Here is a 19,994-nt window from a genome sequence, read left to right as displayed (position 1 = left end):
ATAATAATAATAATAATAATGAAGACATCATAAAAAAATCTTGGAAAATTTTTCTTTATTTTATAATTTTTGACTTCTAAACACAGACTGCTGATTAAATGCCGAGCAAGAATTGAGTGAAGTTTGGTTTCTGTCATGTCAAAGACCATTAATAATAAAAGACAGCAATAAAATGTGTTCTTTAAAAGCTATTTCACTCTTATCAAAGCAACATTAAAGACTTCACTTACATGGAGATTTGTTTCTCCTTCAGGTAGCACCAGACTTCAGTTGATCCCATTAGAGGATATTTTTAAAGTTTGGCACTTTTGCTTATTCAATATTAATGTAACATTTCATTCAGCGACCAAATTTTTATATTCACTGAATATAAAATTTTATTGGCTTCATTACTTTTTTGTTTTTTATTTTCACTATTTCTGCAATATTTCTTGGTATTCTTGCTCTATTACTTTTTCTTTCATGTACTATATTTGAATTACTTTCTTTAAATGCTTTCCTGTCTTCTGGGGAAAAAAATACAACCTAGATTGTGAATTTAGATGTTTTGTATTGTCAAAGTTAATATAAGTATAAAACTAATGTTCTATAAAATATGTTTATTTTTTTTATTTTCCATATTGTGTAAATTTTTCTCTACTTTGATATTTTGTTATTGTTTCTGGTGGTGTTCTTGTTATTTTATTTGTTTCATCTTTTAGTCAGGAGCAAAGGCAGTGTTTGAGAACCTATAATGCTTTACAGAGACATATGTGATTGGTGAGAGGGAAAGCAGGAAGCTACCTTCAAACTAGAGACTAAAATTATTAGTGTGTGTTTAGTAAAGGGTTTCAATGGAATTGGTTCATTCTCTCTGCTGGAAACATAACACAGATGGTGATGAATTGACAGAGTCATTAGAATGTTAGATTGAATGCTTCAGGTGATACTTAGCCCCATGCAGAAACTGCAGGAGCTACTCAGAGGTTTTGCAAGCTCTTCTAAATCCATCACAATGCTAGAAACCTTTCCATATCGTCAGCAGGAACCTCAAGGTCACAAGTGTTCGCCCCTTAGGCTGTACTGCATGCTCCACCTGAGTGGGGCTGCAAGGACAGAAGTAATCTTCACCTACAGAAGAATTCCACTTGCAGTTTCTTATCAACCATAGCCATTTTGAGCCTGTTTCAGCTGCAGTGTCGATCTCATTGAAGACTTTCTTCAGTTGTCTGGGTTCCAGACCTATCTTCTGTAGGAAATAGTGCACTGATCCAGCTGGAAAGCCATGGCTGGCTTCAATAGAGAAAGAGGCCATATGCCATCCCTTGATATGAGCCTCATTGACGAAGTCCTGATATATTTTGATATTTGGTTTTCTTTACCTGATCAGAAACATCGAGTCTGTTCTTTCAGGGCATTATAAGTTTAACCATGATAATTGTTTATGTACTCCTGGAGAGCTGGAGCATGTCTGATCGAAGTGATGTTACCGTGATCTCCTGTTCAACTCTATTGATTCTGAGTTCAAATGCTGCCAAAGTGTACTTTGCCTTTCATCTTTTCAAGGTTAATAAAACAAGCACCAGTTGATCACTGGGGTTGATGCAATCAACTTGTTCCTTCCCCTCAAAATTTCTGGCCTTGTGCCAAAATTAGAATGTGGGGGAGGATAAGAAATGTACCAAACTAGGGCAGTGAATTGGTAGAACAATAAGAAAATCAGACCAGGTACCTTGTATTTGTTCCAATCCTTTGTGTTCTGAGATCAAATCCAACTATAGGGTCGTAGATGTCATCTGGCACCTTGTATACCTTTAGCAGACCCCACTCTAATGCAAACATTTAGGCCAGGCATCTGGTTTGAGGGTAATTTCCTCTGTCTCAGCAGTCTGGAAGGCTCTGTAAATGGGTCATGGGTATTGCTTTCCTTACCAACTATAAGATTATAAAAATAAAAACTAATTGTCTTTAGTTCCATCATTCTGATCAGAGCAATATTTATATAATACCATTGTTTATCAATAGCTTCCAATATTGATGAAAATTATCAAATAATTTATTGCACAATATTAATGAACTCTTGATTTCACATTAGACCAAATTTCTATTTTCCTCTCCCCTTACCTGTTTCTCTCTTACTCTTTTCTTCTCACCTCTCTATCTTTCTCTTTTCCTTACTTCTTTCTTCTCACTTCTATCTTCCTCTTTCCCTTCTTTCTTTTCCTCCTCACGCTTACTTGCCTTCTCTTCTATCTCCCACCACCTTTCTCTCTCCCACCACCTTTCTCTCTCAAATCATTATGATTAGGTTTTGGGTTTTACTGATGAATGTCTTTGCTAAAGTTCAAACTACCACAGAAGACACTAAGTTTCCTACTATACCATTCAGTTTTGGTTCCTAGTTGAGGTATTTTCATTTTATTTACCTCAGGTACAGGTTACACAGGGTGATTAAGAAGCTGGCTTTGCAACCATGTGGTTTAGGTTCAGTTTCACTTTGTAGCACCTTGGACAAATGTCTTCTCTAGCTCCAGACCAACCAATGCCTTATGAATGAATTTGTTTGACAGAAACTGTGGAGAGTGAACTTGAAACCAAGTGGCTGCAAAGCAAGCTTCTTAACCACACAGTTGTGCCTGCATCTATGAGCTAATCCTGGAGAAATGAAGCCAGCCTGCTCTACTAATTGTATTATATAATGTTAGTAAGCATGAATAACTGAATGCAAATGATTTCTGAAAGAAAACCCAAGTGCAAAAAGATTCTGATGTAGTGTGCAAGAGAGAAGATTGATCTGGTGCACACATATGATGTGGAGAATAACAATGTGGTAAGAGGGGAAAGAAGTGATATGTGGAGAAAGAGGATCTTTGGAGGTTGATGAGCCTCATGGATGAGGCAACAAAGCACAGAAATAAATAGCAAGACACCATGATAGAAAAGTCCTGTCCTATACATGCAAGCGTGGGTAACTGGATTTAATGGTGGAGGTAGTGAGGATGATGGTGATGGTGGTGAAGGTGATGATTGCAGTGGTGGTGGTGGTGACAGCTGCAGTGGTGGTGGTGGCGGTAGTGATGACTGTATCGTGCTGGTGATGATCATGATGATAATGGTATTGGTGGCAGCCATCATAGTGGCAGTTACAACAGCATTGGTGGTGGTTGTGTGGTGACAGCACTGGTGGTAGTGGTGGTGGTTTCTGTGGTGGTGATGATGATAATATAAACCTCTGGAGTCAATAATGATAACTGTCTATCAAAGAATTTTATGATGAATGAAAAGTCAAGGAGAAAAACAGACATTTAATGTCTGACTTAATTTATCACACTCATGTGAGATAAACAAGTCTATATGATATATATATATATATATATTTATATGTCTCTCCTACCAAAACTTTTGAGGCATGAAATATCAGTTTATACTAAGCTACAGTGGTTAAATTTCATTTTGTAATTTGTGTAATGGTCCTGTGTCCAAGCAAATAATATTCTGTTTTACTTGTTTCAGTCAGTGGACTGTGGCCATACTGGGGCATCATCTTGAAAGATTTTAGATGAACAAATCAGCCCCTGTACTTAGTATTTTTTTTAAGTTTGATACATAATCTACCATTTTTGCCAAACTACTAAGTTACAGGGATGTAAACAGACCAACACTAGTTGTGAGGTAGTGGTTGGATGACAAACACAAACATAAAAACGTGCACACATATTCTCTCTCTCTCTCTCTCTCTCTCTCCTCCATACACACACATACGCACACATCAGGCCACACATACACACACATCAGGCTTCCATCTACCAAATTCACTCACTTGGTTGGCCTGGTATTGAACCAAAAACCACTTAATTGCCAAGCAAGCTGCTTAACCACACAGCCATACCAGCTAGTATTTCCAAATTTTATTTTTCTCCTTTTTCTATCCTATTGAAAGATTTTTGTCCAAAACCTCAAACATATTCTCTCTATTTCTTCCTTGCTTCAATCAGTCAGGTTGTTAAGAAGTTTGCTTTGGGATGCATGGCACCTTGATCAAGTGTCCTCTACTAAGCTCTGAGCTGAGCAAAGCCTTGTGAGTGGATTTGGTAGGCAGAAACTGAAAAGACCCATTGCATCTGTGTATGTGCATGAGTGTGTATATTTGTGTTTCTTTGTCTTGACATCATGCAATTGTTGTGAGCAAGTGTCACCATAATGCAAGCAGTGTCCTTTTGTTTCCAATCTTCAGTGAAAACATGTCTGGCTATAGGGGGGAAAATATTACCTTGCTTGTAAAACAGGTGAAGATTGACACTACAGGAAGGGCACAGGCCATAGCAAAAAAACAATCTGCTTTAACCAAATTCCATCTGACCCTTAAAAGCATGGAAAAGAGGAAGTAAGGACAATGTTGGTGCTGATGGTTGATGACGATGCCAATGCCATCACCACCTCCTCCTCTCACTCTCTTACTCTCCCTCTATGTATGTGTATATTTCTGCTCATGCACATGCATGTGTATGTGTGAGTGTTTGCCTCTAATGCCAAAACATTTCATTTCTCTCTGTGTCTATGTGTGTGAGCATATTTCTCTTTATGTGTATGAGCTGAAAGGAAGGTGTTTATGTCAATTGTGTTCAATAAATAAATTATGTCTCTCACTATCTCCACCTTCTCTCTCCCTCCCTCCCTCTACCTGCTTTTTCTCTCTCTCTCTATATATATATAAATATGTCTCTCTCCATCTCCTCCCCTCTCTCTCTCTTTCTCTCTCTCCCTCCTTGTATATTTCTGCATATGTGTGTGTGTGTTTGCCTTCAGCACCAAAATATATTGTTGCCAAAACAGTTTGCATGTCCAGTCAGCTGTGCCAAAGCATCTGTGTCCAAATAGCCAGACCCAGCAGTGTCATTCCAGTGTAAGGAAAAGCAAGACGGAATTCACAAGTTAAGAGGAACTGGAGTAATTGTTGTAGTGGTAGAAGGGACAGAGGGAAAATATAGTCCATCTATGTTTATAATCATAATTATGTTTATGTGTGAAGGATTAATTTATTTTAGCAAAATATAGTCTAGACTGGCTCCTGCATGTGAACTAACACTTCTATTTACTGTGATATTAATTTATTTCTAATACAACTTTATCCTCTTTCTGATTAGTAATGTAACTATTTTCTTTTCAAAGTAAATTGCAGAATGTGAGTGTTTAGCATTCTGTTAAATTCTCTTATTTAGACTTCAGAGAAAAGTCATATGTTTGATCTGGATGTGTTGCTATATGAACTAATCTTACATTGTATCAGCAAAACTAAACAGATATCACTTAATAATTTTTGTTACTATGGAGATTAATCAGAACTTCAGACTCATTTGACCTGAAGTATGATTGTGTCTCTGACATGGACACTCTTCCTTCCATACCTGTTGGGTGCTACTTCTAATCACATAGGTTCCTATTTTAAAAATGATATCACTTTTAATTCTCCTTGACCTTTTTGCTACTATATTTCGGTTGAAATACACTTATTTTGAAAATAATGAAGAACTTAAGAATTTGGTGAAGCAGCTATACTTATTGGGCTGGTGTGGGGGATTATACATTAACATGAAATCTTGATGAAACGTTAAAACTTATGCCACTTTGAAATGGGAAATTTGCATCACAGGTACAAGGATGGTCTCAGGTGCTTTGGTATCAAAAGAGTAAACCTTCTATAAACAGCTAACATCCACACACAAATGCACCTGACACTTTCTGCCAGATTTTGGCTTTAGGAAGGACATCCAGCCATAGAAACCATGCCACAAATGACAGTTGGAGTCTGAACAGCTCCTCAACTGGCCAGCTCCTGTCAAACTAGCCAACTCATGCCAGCATGGCTGACGACAATGACAACAACAACTTCATTGTTTCTATGAATGAGATCTTTACATCTTATTCTTTAGCATTCAAACCGGCCATATCCAGCTTAAATATTCTACCTATTTTATGTTCAAACCAGCCAGATCTATCTAGCCTCTCACATCTACTCTACTAAAAATAAGCAATCACATTATGAAAATCTCAAAGCTACAAGATAATGCATGATTAATTTTAAATAAAGAATGAATAAGCATTACATTTGACAGAGTAATCTGAATGCTAAAGGGATAAACCACTCCTTCAAAAGTAGGACAATGATGAATATGATTAAAAGACTACCATGGAGTCCACAAAGCCAACTCCTGATTTTTGCTGGAAATATGGTTTTTAAATATTTATTATTGTTATTTTATATCAGTCTTCTAGCAATGCAGTGAAGGTGCATGGCTTAGTGGCTAAGGCATTCAGCTCACAATCATAAGGTTGTGAGTTTGATATCTGGCAGTGCATTGTGTCCTTGAGCAAGACACTTTATTTCATGTTGCTCCAGTCCACTCAGCTGGCAAAAATAAGTTGTGCCTGTATTTCAAAGGGCCAACCTTGTCACACTCAATGTCATACTGAATCTCCCTCAGAACTACATTAAGTGCACATGTATTTGTGAAGTGCTCAGCCACTTGCACATTAATTTCACAAGCAGGCCATTCTGTTAATCAGATCAAGTGGCGCCCTCATTGTTATAACTGATGGAGAGTCAGTTTCTAGCAGTGTCCTCTCATATTTCTGGGTTTTTTTTTTTTTTTTTTTTTTTTTTTTTTTTTTTTTTTTTGTATTTTGTTAGTTTCAAGTTTGCAAAGCTCTAAGGGCATGTAACATATTTGGAAATGAAGACCAGTTGGAAAATGATAACATGAATGTAGATCTGTAGCTGGTGGTTGATTAGGATAACAAAAGTTTTAGCTTAAGGGAAGGAGATTTTTAAGTTGTAAGGAATATTAATTTATAGTTGTGACCAAGACCTTTGGAAATATGCTGTGCGCGAGATGACCCGGCAAGCCAAGTGAGACCATAACCTGTGGCCTTTGCCAGGGGTGTAGCCAGCCCACTTATGCATACCTTTCCTTCATTGGACACTAAAACTCTGCTTGTGAAGACCTGTTCAGGCAAGTGAAATCGAAATCGAACCAAACTCGACGACTGGCACCCATGCCAACCTTTCCTTCATTGGACACTAAACTCTGCTTACAAAGACCTGTTGGGGCAAGTGAAATCGAAATTGAACCAAATTTGATGACTGGCACCCGTGCCAGTGGAGCACTAACAGCACCATCCGAGCGTAATCATTTCTAGAGCAGCTGTCTGGCTCCCATGCCGGTGGCACGTAAAAAGCACCATTTGAGTGTGATCGTTACTTGCATTGCCTTACTGGCACTTGTTCCAGTGACACAAAAAAAAATTTGAGCGAGGCCGTTGCCAGTGCAGGTGCCACATAAAAAACACCATTTGAGTGTGGCCGTTGCCAGTACCACCTGACTGGCCCACGTGCCGATGGCACATAAAAGCACCCACTACACTCTCGGAGTGGTTGGCGTTAGGAAGGGCATCGTGCTGTAGAAATTCTGCCAGATCAGATTGGAGTGTGGTGCAGCCATCTGGTTTGCCAGTCCTTAGTCAAATCGTCCAACCCATGCTAGCATGGAAAGCGGACGTTAAACGATGATGATGATGATGATGAGTTGTCTCATTACTTTACAAGTTTTTGATAGAACGATAATTAGTTTCTAATGGAATAAGTTACTTAACATTTCTAGGATGTGTGATACATAGGTGTCATCTTCTCTGAAGTACATAACAGAGAGAAAGCATGGAGAAGGAGAGAGGAAGAGTAGGATTAAATGGTGTCAAACACAAAGACAGGGTTTCATACTGGGACATCTTTTGAATGATTCCACTTAACAATAACCTGGCTGAAAATATGTCAACACACTTGAAAACTTAAGTATTTGGCCAAGTCATAATTCAATGACTTTTGTGTAATGTGAACTCATGACATAAAGGCATAAAGGTCCAGCATATTACTCAACTGATTCATTGAACCACTTTTGATAAAACACTTCTAAGTCGTCAATAGATATAGTTCTTGATGCAAGTGTGGCTGTATGGTTATGAAGTTTGTTTTGCAACCATAAAGTTTCTGATTTGATCCCATTAAATGGTACCTTAACCAAGTGTCTTCTGCTATAATCTGAAATTGACCAATGACCTGATAACTTGTGAGTGGCATTTGGTAAATGGAAACTGTGGAAGCCCATTGTATGCATGTGTGTGTGTATCTATATATGTATATATATATATATATATATATATATATATATATATATATATATATATATATATATATATGTGTGTGTGTGTGTGTGTTGTGAGGGTGCATGGCCTAGTGGTTAAGGTGTTGTGCTCATGATCATACGATCATGGTTTCAGTGTCTGCATTGGGTAGTAGGCTGTTAAGCAAAAAATTCCAGAGCGATCTTTCTCTGACTTCAAGAGATTACCATCATATATATATGTGTTTATATATATGGTGAACGCCGACCCATAACCAAGTAAAACCACTTCCTAAACCCATCCAACCCATTTGAACATGGAGAATTGGACATTAAAATTATGGAACATTCAGTCAAAGGTTTTCTGTATCAATATTGACCTAGAGCTAAACAACAATAATCTTTGAGTAAAACACATAATGCTCATCATTCTGGTTTACCTAACCAACATATCAGGTTCCATTTCCCACTTCACACTCCAGTGATTAATGGCTGTAATGTTATCCAACTGTAAAATCAATTGCTTTTGCAAAAGTCATTCTGTCCTTGTTGTCACAGAGAAAATAGATTTAAAAATAAAGAAACCAGATATTTACAATATCATTAGTTGGACCTATCATCATCATCATTTAGTGTCTGTTTTCCATGCTAGCATGGCTAAGATGGTTTGACTGGAGCTGGTAAGCTAGAGAGCTGCATCAGTCTCCGGTCTCTTTTAGCTTGGTTTCTATGGCTAGATGCCCTTCTTAATGCCAACTACTCCACAGAGTGTACTAGGTGCCTTTTACGCATCACCAGCATGGGTGCCTTTTACATCTCACTGGCACGGATGCCTTTTATGTGTCACCAGCATGGGTGCCATTTTATGTGTTACTGGCACAGGTGCCTTTTTATGTATCACTGGCACGAGTGCCTTCTATGTGTTGCCAGCACAGGTGCCTTTTACATGTTGTAGGCTCTTGCCATGACCACAATTTCACTTAGCTTGATGTGTCTTCTTAAGCACAACAAATTGCCAGATGTGTTGGACACTTGTTATCACCTCGATATTTTTTATCTGTAACTTGTTTCAGTCGCTGGACTGTAGCCATGCTGGGGCACCACCTTGAAGGGTTTTGTTGAACCAAACTGACCCCAATTTTTAAGTCTAGTACTTATTCTCTCTGTCTCTTTTGCCAAACTGCTAAATTACAAGAACATAAACTAGAACCAGCAGTCTATATATATATATATATATATATATATATATATATATATATATATATATATATATGTCTGGTGTTGCCATCCGGTTTCACCAGTCCTCAGTCAAATCGTCCAACCCATGCTAGCATGGAAAGCGGACGTTAAACGATGATGATGATGATGATGATGATGTATGTATGTTTGTATGCCTGTGTTTTATGCTTGTGTTTGTTTCCCACCACTCCTTGACTACTGGTGCTAGTTTATTTATGTTCTTGTAGCTTAGCAGTTCGGCAAAAGAGCCAGACATATATATATCCATAATTTAGGGAATGGAGTTGATAAAATCCAGTGAATCCCCAATGAGTTTTCACGGGATCCCCTAACGACAATATAAACTTCCTATAATCAAGATATCCTTGGCCTGATGAGTAGCTTGTGGTATACCCCTCGTTTGGATAATTTACTACCTCTGAGGTTCTGCCAGCTATGAAATATATGTAGCCTGGATTTTATCTACTCCTTTCCCTAAATTTTGGATGTTTATTTCCATATACAACAACTCATGTGGCTAACTGTGAAATATAAAATTAACTTTTTTCAGCCTTTCATCTTCAATACAGGAAAAATTCACAGCCCTCTACTCCAGTAAACTACTATTTTTCCTGAAAGTTGATTTTTATATATGCTATGGCTTACTTGAAGATCACTAACTTCCTACACCTTGATCCTTGGATTTTACCTTTACATATTACTATAAATATATACTCTTTTACTTGTTTCAGTCATTTGACTGTGGTCATGCTGGAGCACCGCCTTTAGTTGAGCAAATCGACCCCAGGACTTGTTCTTTGTAAGCCTGGTACTTATTCTATCAGTCTCTTTTGCCAAACCGCTAAGTTACGGGGATGTATACACACCAGCATCGGTTGTCAAGCGATGTTGGGGAGACAAACACAGACACATAAACATATACACATATATACGACGGGCTTCTTTCAGTTTCCGTCTACCAAATCCACTTACAAGGCTTTGGTCGGCCCGAGGCTATAGTAGAAGACACTTGCCCAAGGTGCCATGCAGTGAGACTGAACCTGAAACCATGTGGTTCGTAAGCAAGCTACTTACCACACAGCCATATATATACAATGGGCTCGTTTTGCAACCATGTGGTTTCAGGATCAGTCCCACTGCACAGCACTTTGCACAACTGTTTTTTATTACATCCCCAGCCAACCAATGATTTGTGAGTGAGTATGGTAGATGGAATCCTATCGTGTGTGTGTGTATCTTTGTGTCTGTGTTTGTTTTCACTGCTTGACAACCAGTGTTGGTTTGTTTACATCCCTGTAACTTAGTGGTTCTGCAAAAGAGACCAATAGAATAAGTACCTGACTTAAAAATATATATATGTAGATATATAAGTACTGACGTCAATTTGTCCATCTAAAAGCCTTCAAGCTTGTGCCCCAGCATGATTACTGTCTTATGAATAAAATGTGTAAAAGAAATTTTTCCTTACCATCTTTAAAAAAAAATGGATACATTGTATAATGCAACCCTGTCTAAAGTATGCCTTAGAAAAAGATGGGATGGCCATGTCTGGAATGCCTTTGATCATTGATTGGCATGTTCTGTCAGAGATGACCTGGGTTTAAGCAACAACAACAAATAAAATAAAAACAATTAGTTGAAGATATATTTTGATATTTTCATGCTTTCCCATTAAAGAAGATATATTTCATCATCAACATCATTTGATATCCATTATTCCATGCTGGCATGGGTTGGACGGTTCAATTGGATCTGACTAGCTTGAGGGCTGTGTTGGTCTCCAGTGACTGCTTTGTCATGGTTTCTATGGCTGGATACCCTTCTTATTGCCAAGAACTTTATAGAGTGTATCGGATGATTTTTTTTTTTTCTGGAACCAACACTAATGGGGTCACCAAGTAACTCACAAGAGTTTCATGCATAAGAATTTTGCTGCCAATCAGCGAAGTGTCTCCTTATTGTCTAGTGATGTCAAAATTACATGGATGTTCATAACATTTTATGGCAATTTCAATGATTCTATATGAGTAACAAGTACATTAATAATTTTCTTTACAATTTGTAGCATTCAACATATTGTATTCATTCAAGATGAAAGTTCCCAGACTATATTGTTGTTTTAAATAAAGAAATTGATTGCGTGACTCATCTGAGAATAATATTTAATATTTTTTTCATATCTTTAATTATTTTCTTACAGATGATGAACACCAAAAAATGGCTTGGTCTGAAGTCTGGAGACAAAAATTTTCGCCAACAATTAGATGGAATATTTCAAAATGATAAAAAACCAAAGAAACCAAAAGTAAAATTCCAGTTTTAAATTTTTACCATTTCTTATTTCCAAACATTTTTATTTTCTGAAATTTATACTAAATCAATTTTATTAATTAAAATTCTATCTTTAATTTTTTCTCCTTTCTGTTCATCTTCTAGTCATCTCTATTTCATATTAATTTAATTAATTTTTTTATTTTATTTTAGACAAGGAAGAAATCTGATGCTGATTCGTTATCTGAACAAGAGGATGATCAAAATGTTGAATCAACTGATCAATTATCAGAATGTGGGAAGGAAAATTCAGTGATGCAATCCCCTTTATCTAAAAAGACTCATACTTTACCTCGTTCCTTCTCTTGTGATGAGCGCCAGCCTCCAAGACATCAACAGAACAGTATTCGACAGCGAACAGAGATTAACAACAATGTCCACCGACGAACTTGTCGTTACCTTTCTGATTCTTCGGTTCCACCACGTTCTACTACAACTGGGATACAACGCCAGCTCTCACAACATACTAGTCGGAAGGTAACCAGATCACCAGTTTCAACAACTAAAAGACTTACCAAAAGTCAGCATAATCTTTCACAAAATATCGATTATGCAAATCGCTCCCAGAGTCTTGGGGATCTGACAAGTGAGCCCAGGCTATCATTACCCAACAGTTCACAGAAATCTCATGAGCCTGCTTCCACAAAGCTTTCCTCTGCATCTTCCAGCCGAACTTTAACAAGCACTTTAAGTAGGACCACTTCTCGATTAACGGCACAAAAGACAGCAAGTGGCCTCTATTCCCATCGACTTGATAAAACTAAATCACTTCAAGATTCTCAGTCTCATAGTTTAGACACAGTAAATAGTTGTAAAAAAACACAATCATCTGATACTTTGCATCGCAGTCTATCTAAGTCATCATTACAATATTCCAGCCGACCCGTATCACATATGACTCATGACAATCAGCATCCACACTCCTCGACATCACACTTAAAACAACAAAGTCCTCAGGTACATATACAAAAACATGAAACACCTCTACAGAAAACTGTATCAGATGGTCAACAACGTTATAGAAGTACAAAAGTTTTCCACCCACTGAATGCATCCCTATCTAGACAAATCAATAAAATTTCGAAAGCCAATTCTGTCCCACAACAAGAAAGTCACAATCTTTACAATGACCCACCAAAACCAATGACTCAAATCCATACATTTTCTAAAAGTAATGTTCTTGATCAACATCGAAAATATGGAAGTACTGATTCTATTAACAAGCTTAAACCTAGAAGGAGCTTACCACGTGTTCCCAGTCAAAGTATAGATGAAAAGCGTCGTAAGTTCACAGAATTGATGAAGCAGCGAATTTTATTGTGTAGTGCTGGAAGTTCAAACAATAGCCAGCATGCTGATACACCTTTAGACTATGAAGTCTCTTCTCTCCTCTCTCTAAATGACATTGATACTGATGATAACTGCTCAGATAAACTAAAATTTAAACCTATTGAAAGTGCTGCAGATGTCTGGAAGTTCCGAAGTTTACAAGATCTTTCAGTTGAAACTAATCTTCATCAGAGCCAACCTCCAGTTGAATGGAAACAAGTTGTGCCTGTGGTCTGTGTTGAGAACTCTGACAGTAATCTTACAAGCCAGATAAATGCTCGTTCTCACAGCAGCACTGTAGATTCTGGCTATAGTACTATTGACACAGAAATTGAGCCATGTCATTCTTCAAGTAAACTCAAAGCACCTGGCTACTACAAACCAGAATTTGACAAAAGGCTAGTGAAAACTAAAGAATATGGCTCAGTTGACTGCTTGAAAGCAAACACACTTTCAACAAGTAAAAGCTACCTCTACCAACATTCTCCGAAATCGAAGCATGAGCAAGAATATTCAACTCTTTTATCCGCAAAGTCAGCTTCTTTATATAATGGCAGCAAATGGGAACCAAAAAGCCTATCAAGTCAAACACTTTACTCTAGGTCTTCCAGAAAGTTAGATAATCCACACACAATTCTAGAGACTACAAAATCTTTTTCACAAACTATGAGCCCTAGGAAAACTAACATTACTGCTCTAAATGATAATAGTATCAATTCTATATCAAGTCCCACTCAGTCTGGAAGCAAGTCTCCAGTAACCCCAACTCCTGATTCTGTGCCAAATGCTAGTCTTTATCAGTTGATACAAATGTATAACCTTTATCCTACTCAAGTGGATGTTTACAATCTTTGTATATCAAAGTTTATTTCTCTTGAAAGAAAAACCATACATTTACCTACATCAACTAGCTTTGGGAAATCTAGTCCCTGTAGTAGTGGAGGGCAGCCGAGTGTACCCCAGGGGAAATATGCTAAACTTGGTGGTCCTGGAAGTGCCTTCCGGCCAGTACGGGGCTGTAGTGCAAGTTTATCTAGCATGTGTGAAGTAAGCATGACTGCTATAAGGATTAAATCTGACTGTAAATCACCCCCTCCACTAGAATTGTTATCTATTGAAGATGGAGATCTTATTGTAGAGGTAAGTTGTTGATCTATTTTAACTCTAAATGTGTTGTTTGTGTATGCCTTTCAACAGCAATTCCAACTGGTCCTTGAAATATTAGCTCCTCTCATGTCTCCAGAATTGTATGAAACCTAAGTGAAGAATAGAACCGGTTCAGAAATCTCTCCAAATATTTACCCTGAACATTAGTACTGTACCAAAATCTATTATCATTAGAGACCCAGCAAGAGTTTATCAAGATTATTTTAAGCTTTGATAGATGTTTTCAATAATAGTATAACAATCTCTCACTTCCTATAATACTTCTATTTTTATGCAAAAGAATTCAATTTTAACTGAGTAAGCCACCAAACTATTCACAATTTTCAGTTTGTTTCAATGCATCAACAGATTAAGGGGTGAAGAGATGGTTAGTTGTCTGGCAAAATTTTTCTTTTCTTTTATTCTAATGTACTCTGATATCAGAAATGTGGAACACATGAAGTTTGGTACCTAATCCAGCCACAATGGCAAATAATCTACTCACAAGCCAATGAATGAAAGAGATAGATAGATAGATAGACAGAGAGACTTATTTGGTCATCTGACATGCTAGAAATAGCAGCCAACTCTTTCCACCATGATCTCACCGATGTTTCAAAAGCCTTCCTCATTCTAATCTTTGCAAAAATCATTTTCCACATTCTAAACTATTCCGAATATACACTTCCTTACTCAACTGGAATCTTTACATCTTTTATTTATTTTAGTCATTGACTATGGCCATGTTGGGGCACTACCTTGAGGGACCTTTAGTTAAATTTTTTGACCCCAGAACTTATTATCTTTTGTAAATTCTAGTACTCATTCTATAGGTATCTTTTGCTGAACTACTAATGTTACAGGGACATAAATACACCAACACCAGTAGTCAAGCAGTGGTGGCTGACAGACACATACACAAACACACAAATACACACACATGCACACACACATGCACACACACACACACATTTATATATACATGATAGGCTTCTTCCAGTTTCCGCCTACTAAATCCACTCACCAGGCTTTGGTCAGCCCAAGGCTATAGTAGAAGACACTTGCCCAAGATGCCACACAGTGGGACTGAACCTGAAACCATGTGGTTGGGAAGCAAACTTCTTACTACACAGCCATGCCTATGCCTATAACCACAAATATTTCCCATTTCCAACACCTTACTAAAGATGTGGGACAACAGATGATAAAAAATCAAGATGGGTAGAGATTTAATGTTTGACAGACTTATCCTATTTATGTCAGTATCAAAAAACAAACAAACATTAAAATGATGATTATAATGGTCATGGTGGTGGTGACGGTAGCGGCAGTCATCATGACAACAGTAATAGTGGTAGTGATGGTCACTATCGTCATTGTTGTTTGATTACAATAAACTGAAGCTTGCTCAGAAAAAAGAGACCTTCAAATAGTGATTATGATGATCATGGTAGTGGTTGCAGTGATGGTGGTGGTAGTGCCAATGATGGCAGTGGTAGGGATGGTCACCTTACTCTCATCTAGTGCAGAATAATACAACATACCTAACTAAAAAAAAACTTTGTTCAATCTCTTCTCAAAGATAAACACATTTTAAAACAGGAATCTTAACCACAAAACATTTCACAATGATTACATATGATCTAGTGAACACAATGTCACCTACCACTCCTGTCTCAACTATTGTCATATTGTGATTAATTGATTTTGAATCAATTGATGTCGACCAATGAAAAACTTTAACACACAAACAGTCACAGCCTGTTACTGGAACTTACCAGTGATGCTACATATTTCCACTCACACTGCATGCTGTTTAATTACAAAGAAGTGTGATTATTTTGAATTTTTACACTATTTCATAATTAAACTTTAATATTTAGCATATAAGGTGGCAAGCTGGCAGAATCATTAGCAAGCCAGGCAAAATGCTTAGTGGAATTTCATCCATCTTTATGTTCTGTGTTCAAATTTCACTGAGGTAGACTTTGCCTTATATGCTTTCAGGTTCAATAAAATAAGTACCAGTTAAGCACTGGGGTTGATGTAATCAGCTTCCCTCTACCCTGAATGTGCTGGCCTTGTGCCAAATTTTGAAATTGATATTTAGCACCTACAAGGCAGTAAGCTAGCTGGATCGTTAGCACACTGGGCAAAATGCTTAGCAACATTTTGTCTGTCTTTACATTCTGAGTTCAAATTCTGCTAAGGTCAGCTTAACCTTTCATCCTTTTGGGGTTGATAAAATAAGTACCAGTTGAGCCCCGGGAGTCATTGTAATTGACCTATTTCTTCCCTGAAATTTCTGGCCTTGTACCAAAGTTTGAAACCAGTTCATGCTATTTAAATATCCTTGAAACCATGTCAAAGATACAGAGTAGAATATTTTCTCAAATTATGAAAATGTACAGCACCAGTGGTGCATATGGCTGTTGTGCAAAGTTTGTGATGAACCACTGGTGGTACATGTGGCAGTTAACATGTTAAGTGAACAACATGATGTATTGTTGAATTAATCAACTTTCACTTAGCTTTGGTGCTATCATCATCATCATTATTATCACCATTTTATATTATTTGTTTTGTTTTTTGGGGAGTGTTGGGATAGGGGTCAGGGTGCCATGCTAGAATGGACTGGATGAATTTTAGTGTGTACCAGATGATTCTCCATCATCTGGCATACACAGAAACTTGGAAAAACCATCAATTCTCTCCCTTCTCCTGCTCCACTCCTACTCCATCTTCACTGTCTTCTTCTTCTTCTTCTTCTTCTTCTTCTTATTATTATTATTATTATTATTATTATTATTATTATTATTATATGTTTGACTTTTGCTTTGTATTTGTACGAGTTGACTCCAAGTCTCAGCTAGAGACCACAAGAGACAAGTTAGAAGTTCATGTTGGTGTTATGCCTACGGTGTCATATATTTGGTTTTGCACATAGTATTGTTTGAGAGAATGTTTAAGGAAACATAAGAAAATTATGAGTTTTGTTTTACAATTTGAGATTACATAATACTTTACGTAGGATATGAGCAGTTCCCATGAGCTCTATCTTTGGAATTTCTGCCATTTTGGGGTTCCCTGGTATCTGAGACAGGTAGGAATCAGCCCCTTTTGCTATCATTCCTAGGGCACCTATGAGAACAGGTATTGTTTTAGTCTTGAGGTTCCACATTTTGCCAATTTCTATCAATTATTATTATTATTATTATTATTATTATTATTATTGTGATGAACTGGTTCAACTGTTAGCACAATATGTATATTGTTATACTTGGGGTTGGTCTTTTTTTTTTTATCAATTAAATGCATGCACTATTTATTTGATCTTCACTTTAGGTTTTATTTGTATTATTTTTGAGTTTATTGAAGGCAGCGAGCTGGCAAAATCGTTAGCATGCCAGGCGAAGTGCCTAGGGGTATTTCGTCTGCCACTACATACTGAGTCGAATCCTGCCCAGGTTGACTTTGTCTTTAATCCTTTTGGGCTTGATTAAATAAGTACCAGTTACACACGGGGGTCGATGTGATCAACTTGCCCCCTCCCTGCAAATTTCAGACCTTGTGGCTATAATAGAAAGGATTATTTTGAGTTTATTTGTCTGTCAAAGTTCTTTCATCACACATTCTGTAACCTTATCAGTGATTCTCAGTCCCATGTGTCTCCTCTTGTCCTGCTTATTCCATTTTGATGTTGAGATATATATATATATATATATATATATATATATATCATCATCATCATCATCATCATCATCATCATCATTTTCATGTTCACGATTCCATGCTTTCATGAGGCTGACAGATTTACATTGAGGCAGATTTTCTATATTTGGATGCCCTTCCTATCACCCCCCCCTTACCTGTTTCCAAGCAAGGTAATACTTCCCCTTGGCCAGACATATTTTCACAGAATATTGAAAATGAATGACACTGACATTCATTTACAACTATCACATGATGTCAAGACAAGAAGACACAAACATACACAATCCACATACACACATACACATGACAGGCTCTTTACAGTTTCTAAATTCACTCACAATGCTTTGGTTAACCAAGGGCTGTAGTAGTAGACATTTGGTGCCACACAGTCATACCTGCATTATATGTGTGTGCGTATGTGTATGTATGCATGTGTGTGTATATATATATATATATACATATATATATATATATATATATGAGAAGTGCGTGGTTTAATGGCTATGATATTCAACTCATGATCATAAGGTCATATGTTCAATTCCCGATGTCACATTGTGTCCTTGAGCAAGACACTTTATTTCCCATTGCACTAGGTCCTCAGGTGGCAAAAATGAGTTGTACCTATAATTTAAAGGGCCAGCTTATCACATTCTGTGCCATGCTGAATTTCCCAGAGAACTATGTTAAGGGTACATGTGTTTGTGGAATGCTCAGCTACTTGCATGTTAATTCCATGAGCAGGCTGTTCTGTTGATTGGATCAACTGGAACACTTGTTGTCATAACTGATGAGTCATATATATATAGGATGGAATTTATAAATATTTAATGCATTACTGTGCATGTTTGACAAATCACATGATTTTAACATTAGAAGTAATACATTTTTAAATCTCTCAGAGAGATTTATGCAGTAGCAGCACGATAAAGTGATAGTATTTTGTCAACTTAATGTGACAGTCCCATGAAAGGGAAGAATGCTACTGTCATTTAGCCCTAGGAAACACTGTTTCCTGTTGGACTTGACACATTTCCTAGGGCTAAATAACAGTAGCATTCTTCCCTTTCATGGGACTGTCACATTAAGTTGACAACATACTATCACTTTAACATTAGAGTCTGCATCCTTGAGATTAGTACAGTATTGTCTGTATTATCTGTGGCCATCCAGTTGATCGTCATCATTGATTCATTTCATCAGGTAATACTGCATTATTGGATGAATCACTGAGAGATGTTTATCCCTTCTTGCCAGTATGAAGGCCAATCTAGCAATGTGGATATTTCTGTATGTACCTGGTAGTGGAGGGGGGGTGTAGGTGATGGGAGTAGAGGAAGGAAATAGGAGCTTTATTTGCATACCTCTCAATGTTATCATAAATGAATATAAAAGATATATAGTAACACCTTTAATTCTTATCAAAAATATTTATTTTTTATTCATTTCATTAAACTGTCTTTCTATGTGGAATGTAACACATCTTATCTTTTTAATTAATGATTCTTTTAGTATTTGCTCACCAACCACACCAATCTGCTGATGAAAGATATCAAAGTGACTAGGTGTGTCCTATACGAGTCTAAACCTATGAACTGTTGTAACAATAGAGGAAAAAAAAAAACGAACTTTTACTGAGCCCTGCAAAGTTTGCAATTGTAATTTTTCATTCACTTGAAGACATTCGATGATAATTATCCTAATTATGACGTTATCATTATCATAATTTATTAGCTGCTTGATGATAGGACAATCACTTCTTTCAAGCGTGTGTAAATACGAATAAGAACACTGCCCTTGTGTGTGTGAGTGTGAGTCATCATCATTGTTTAGCATCCACTTTCCATGATGGCATGAGTTGGATGGTTTGACATGGAGCTGGCCAAATGGGAGCTGTCCAGACTCCAATTGTTTGTTGTGGCATGGTTTTTACAACTGGATGCCCTTTCTAATGCCAATCACTTAATAGAGTGTGCTGGGCGATAGGCATTAGGAAGGGCATTCAACTGCAGATATGTGTGCGCTTGTGTATATATATATATATATATATATATATATATATGTGTGTGTGTGTGTGTGTGT

The 19,994-nt window shown here is 37.2% G+C and overlaps 1 protein-coding gene across 5 annotated transcripts in view; it reads left to right on the top strand.

The window, feature by feature from the left end:
- The window catches only part of LOC106878549 (uncharacterized), a 319,929-nt gene that overhangs the window by 285,600 nt on the left and 14,335 nt on the right, over window positions 1-19,994 (top strand). For all 5 annotated transcript variants that reach the window (XM_052977987.1, XM_052977982.1, XM_052977966.1 and 2 more), the window contains 2 exons: window positions 11,593-11,697; window positions 11,877-14,192. In XM_052977987.1, the coding sequence (XP_052833947.1) occupies window positions 11,593-11,697; window positions 11,877-14,192 (2,421 nt within the window). The remainder of the gene's footprint in view (window positions 1-11,592; window positions 11,698-11,876; window positions 14,193-19,994) is intronic.

This window comes from Octopus bimaculoides, chromosome 2 (assembly GCF_001194135.2).
Source record: "Octopus bimaculoides isolate UCB-OBI-ISO-001 chromosome 2, ASM119413v2, whole genome shotgun sequence".
NCBI lineage: Eukaryota > Metazoa > Mollusca > Cephalopoda > Octopoda > Octopodidae > Octopus > Octopus bimaculoides.
This window is presented reverse-complemented; position numbering and strand designations above follow the sequence as displayed.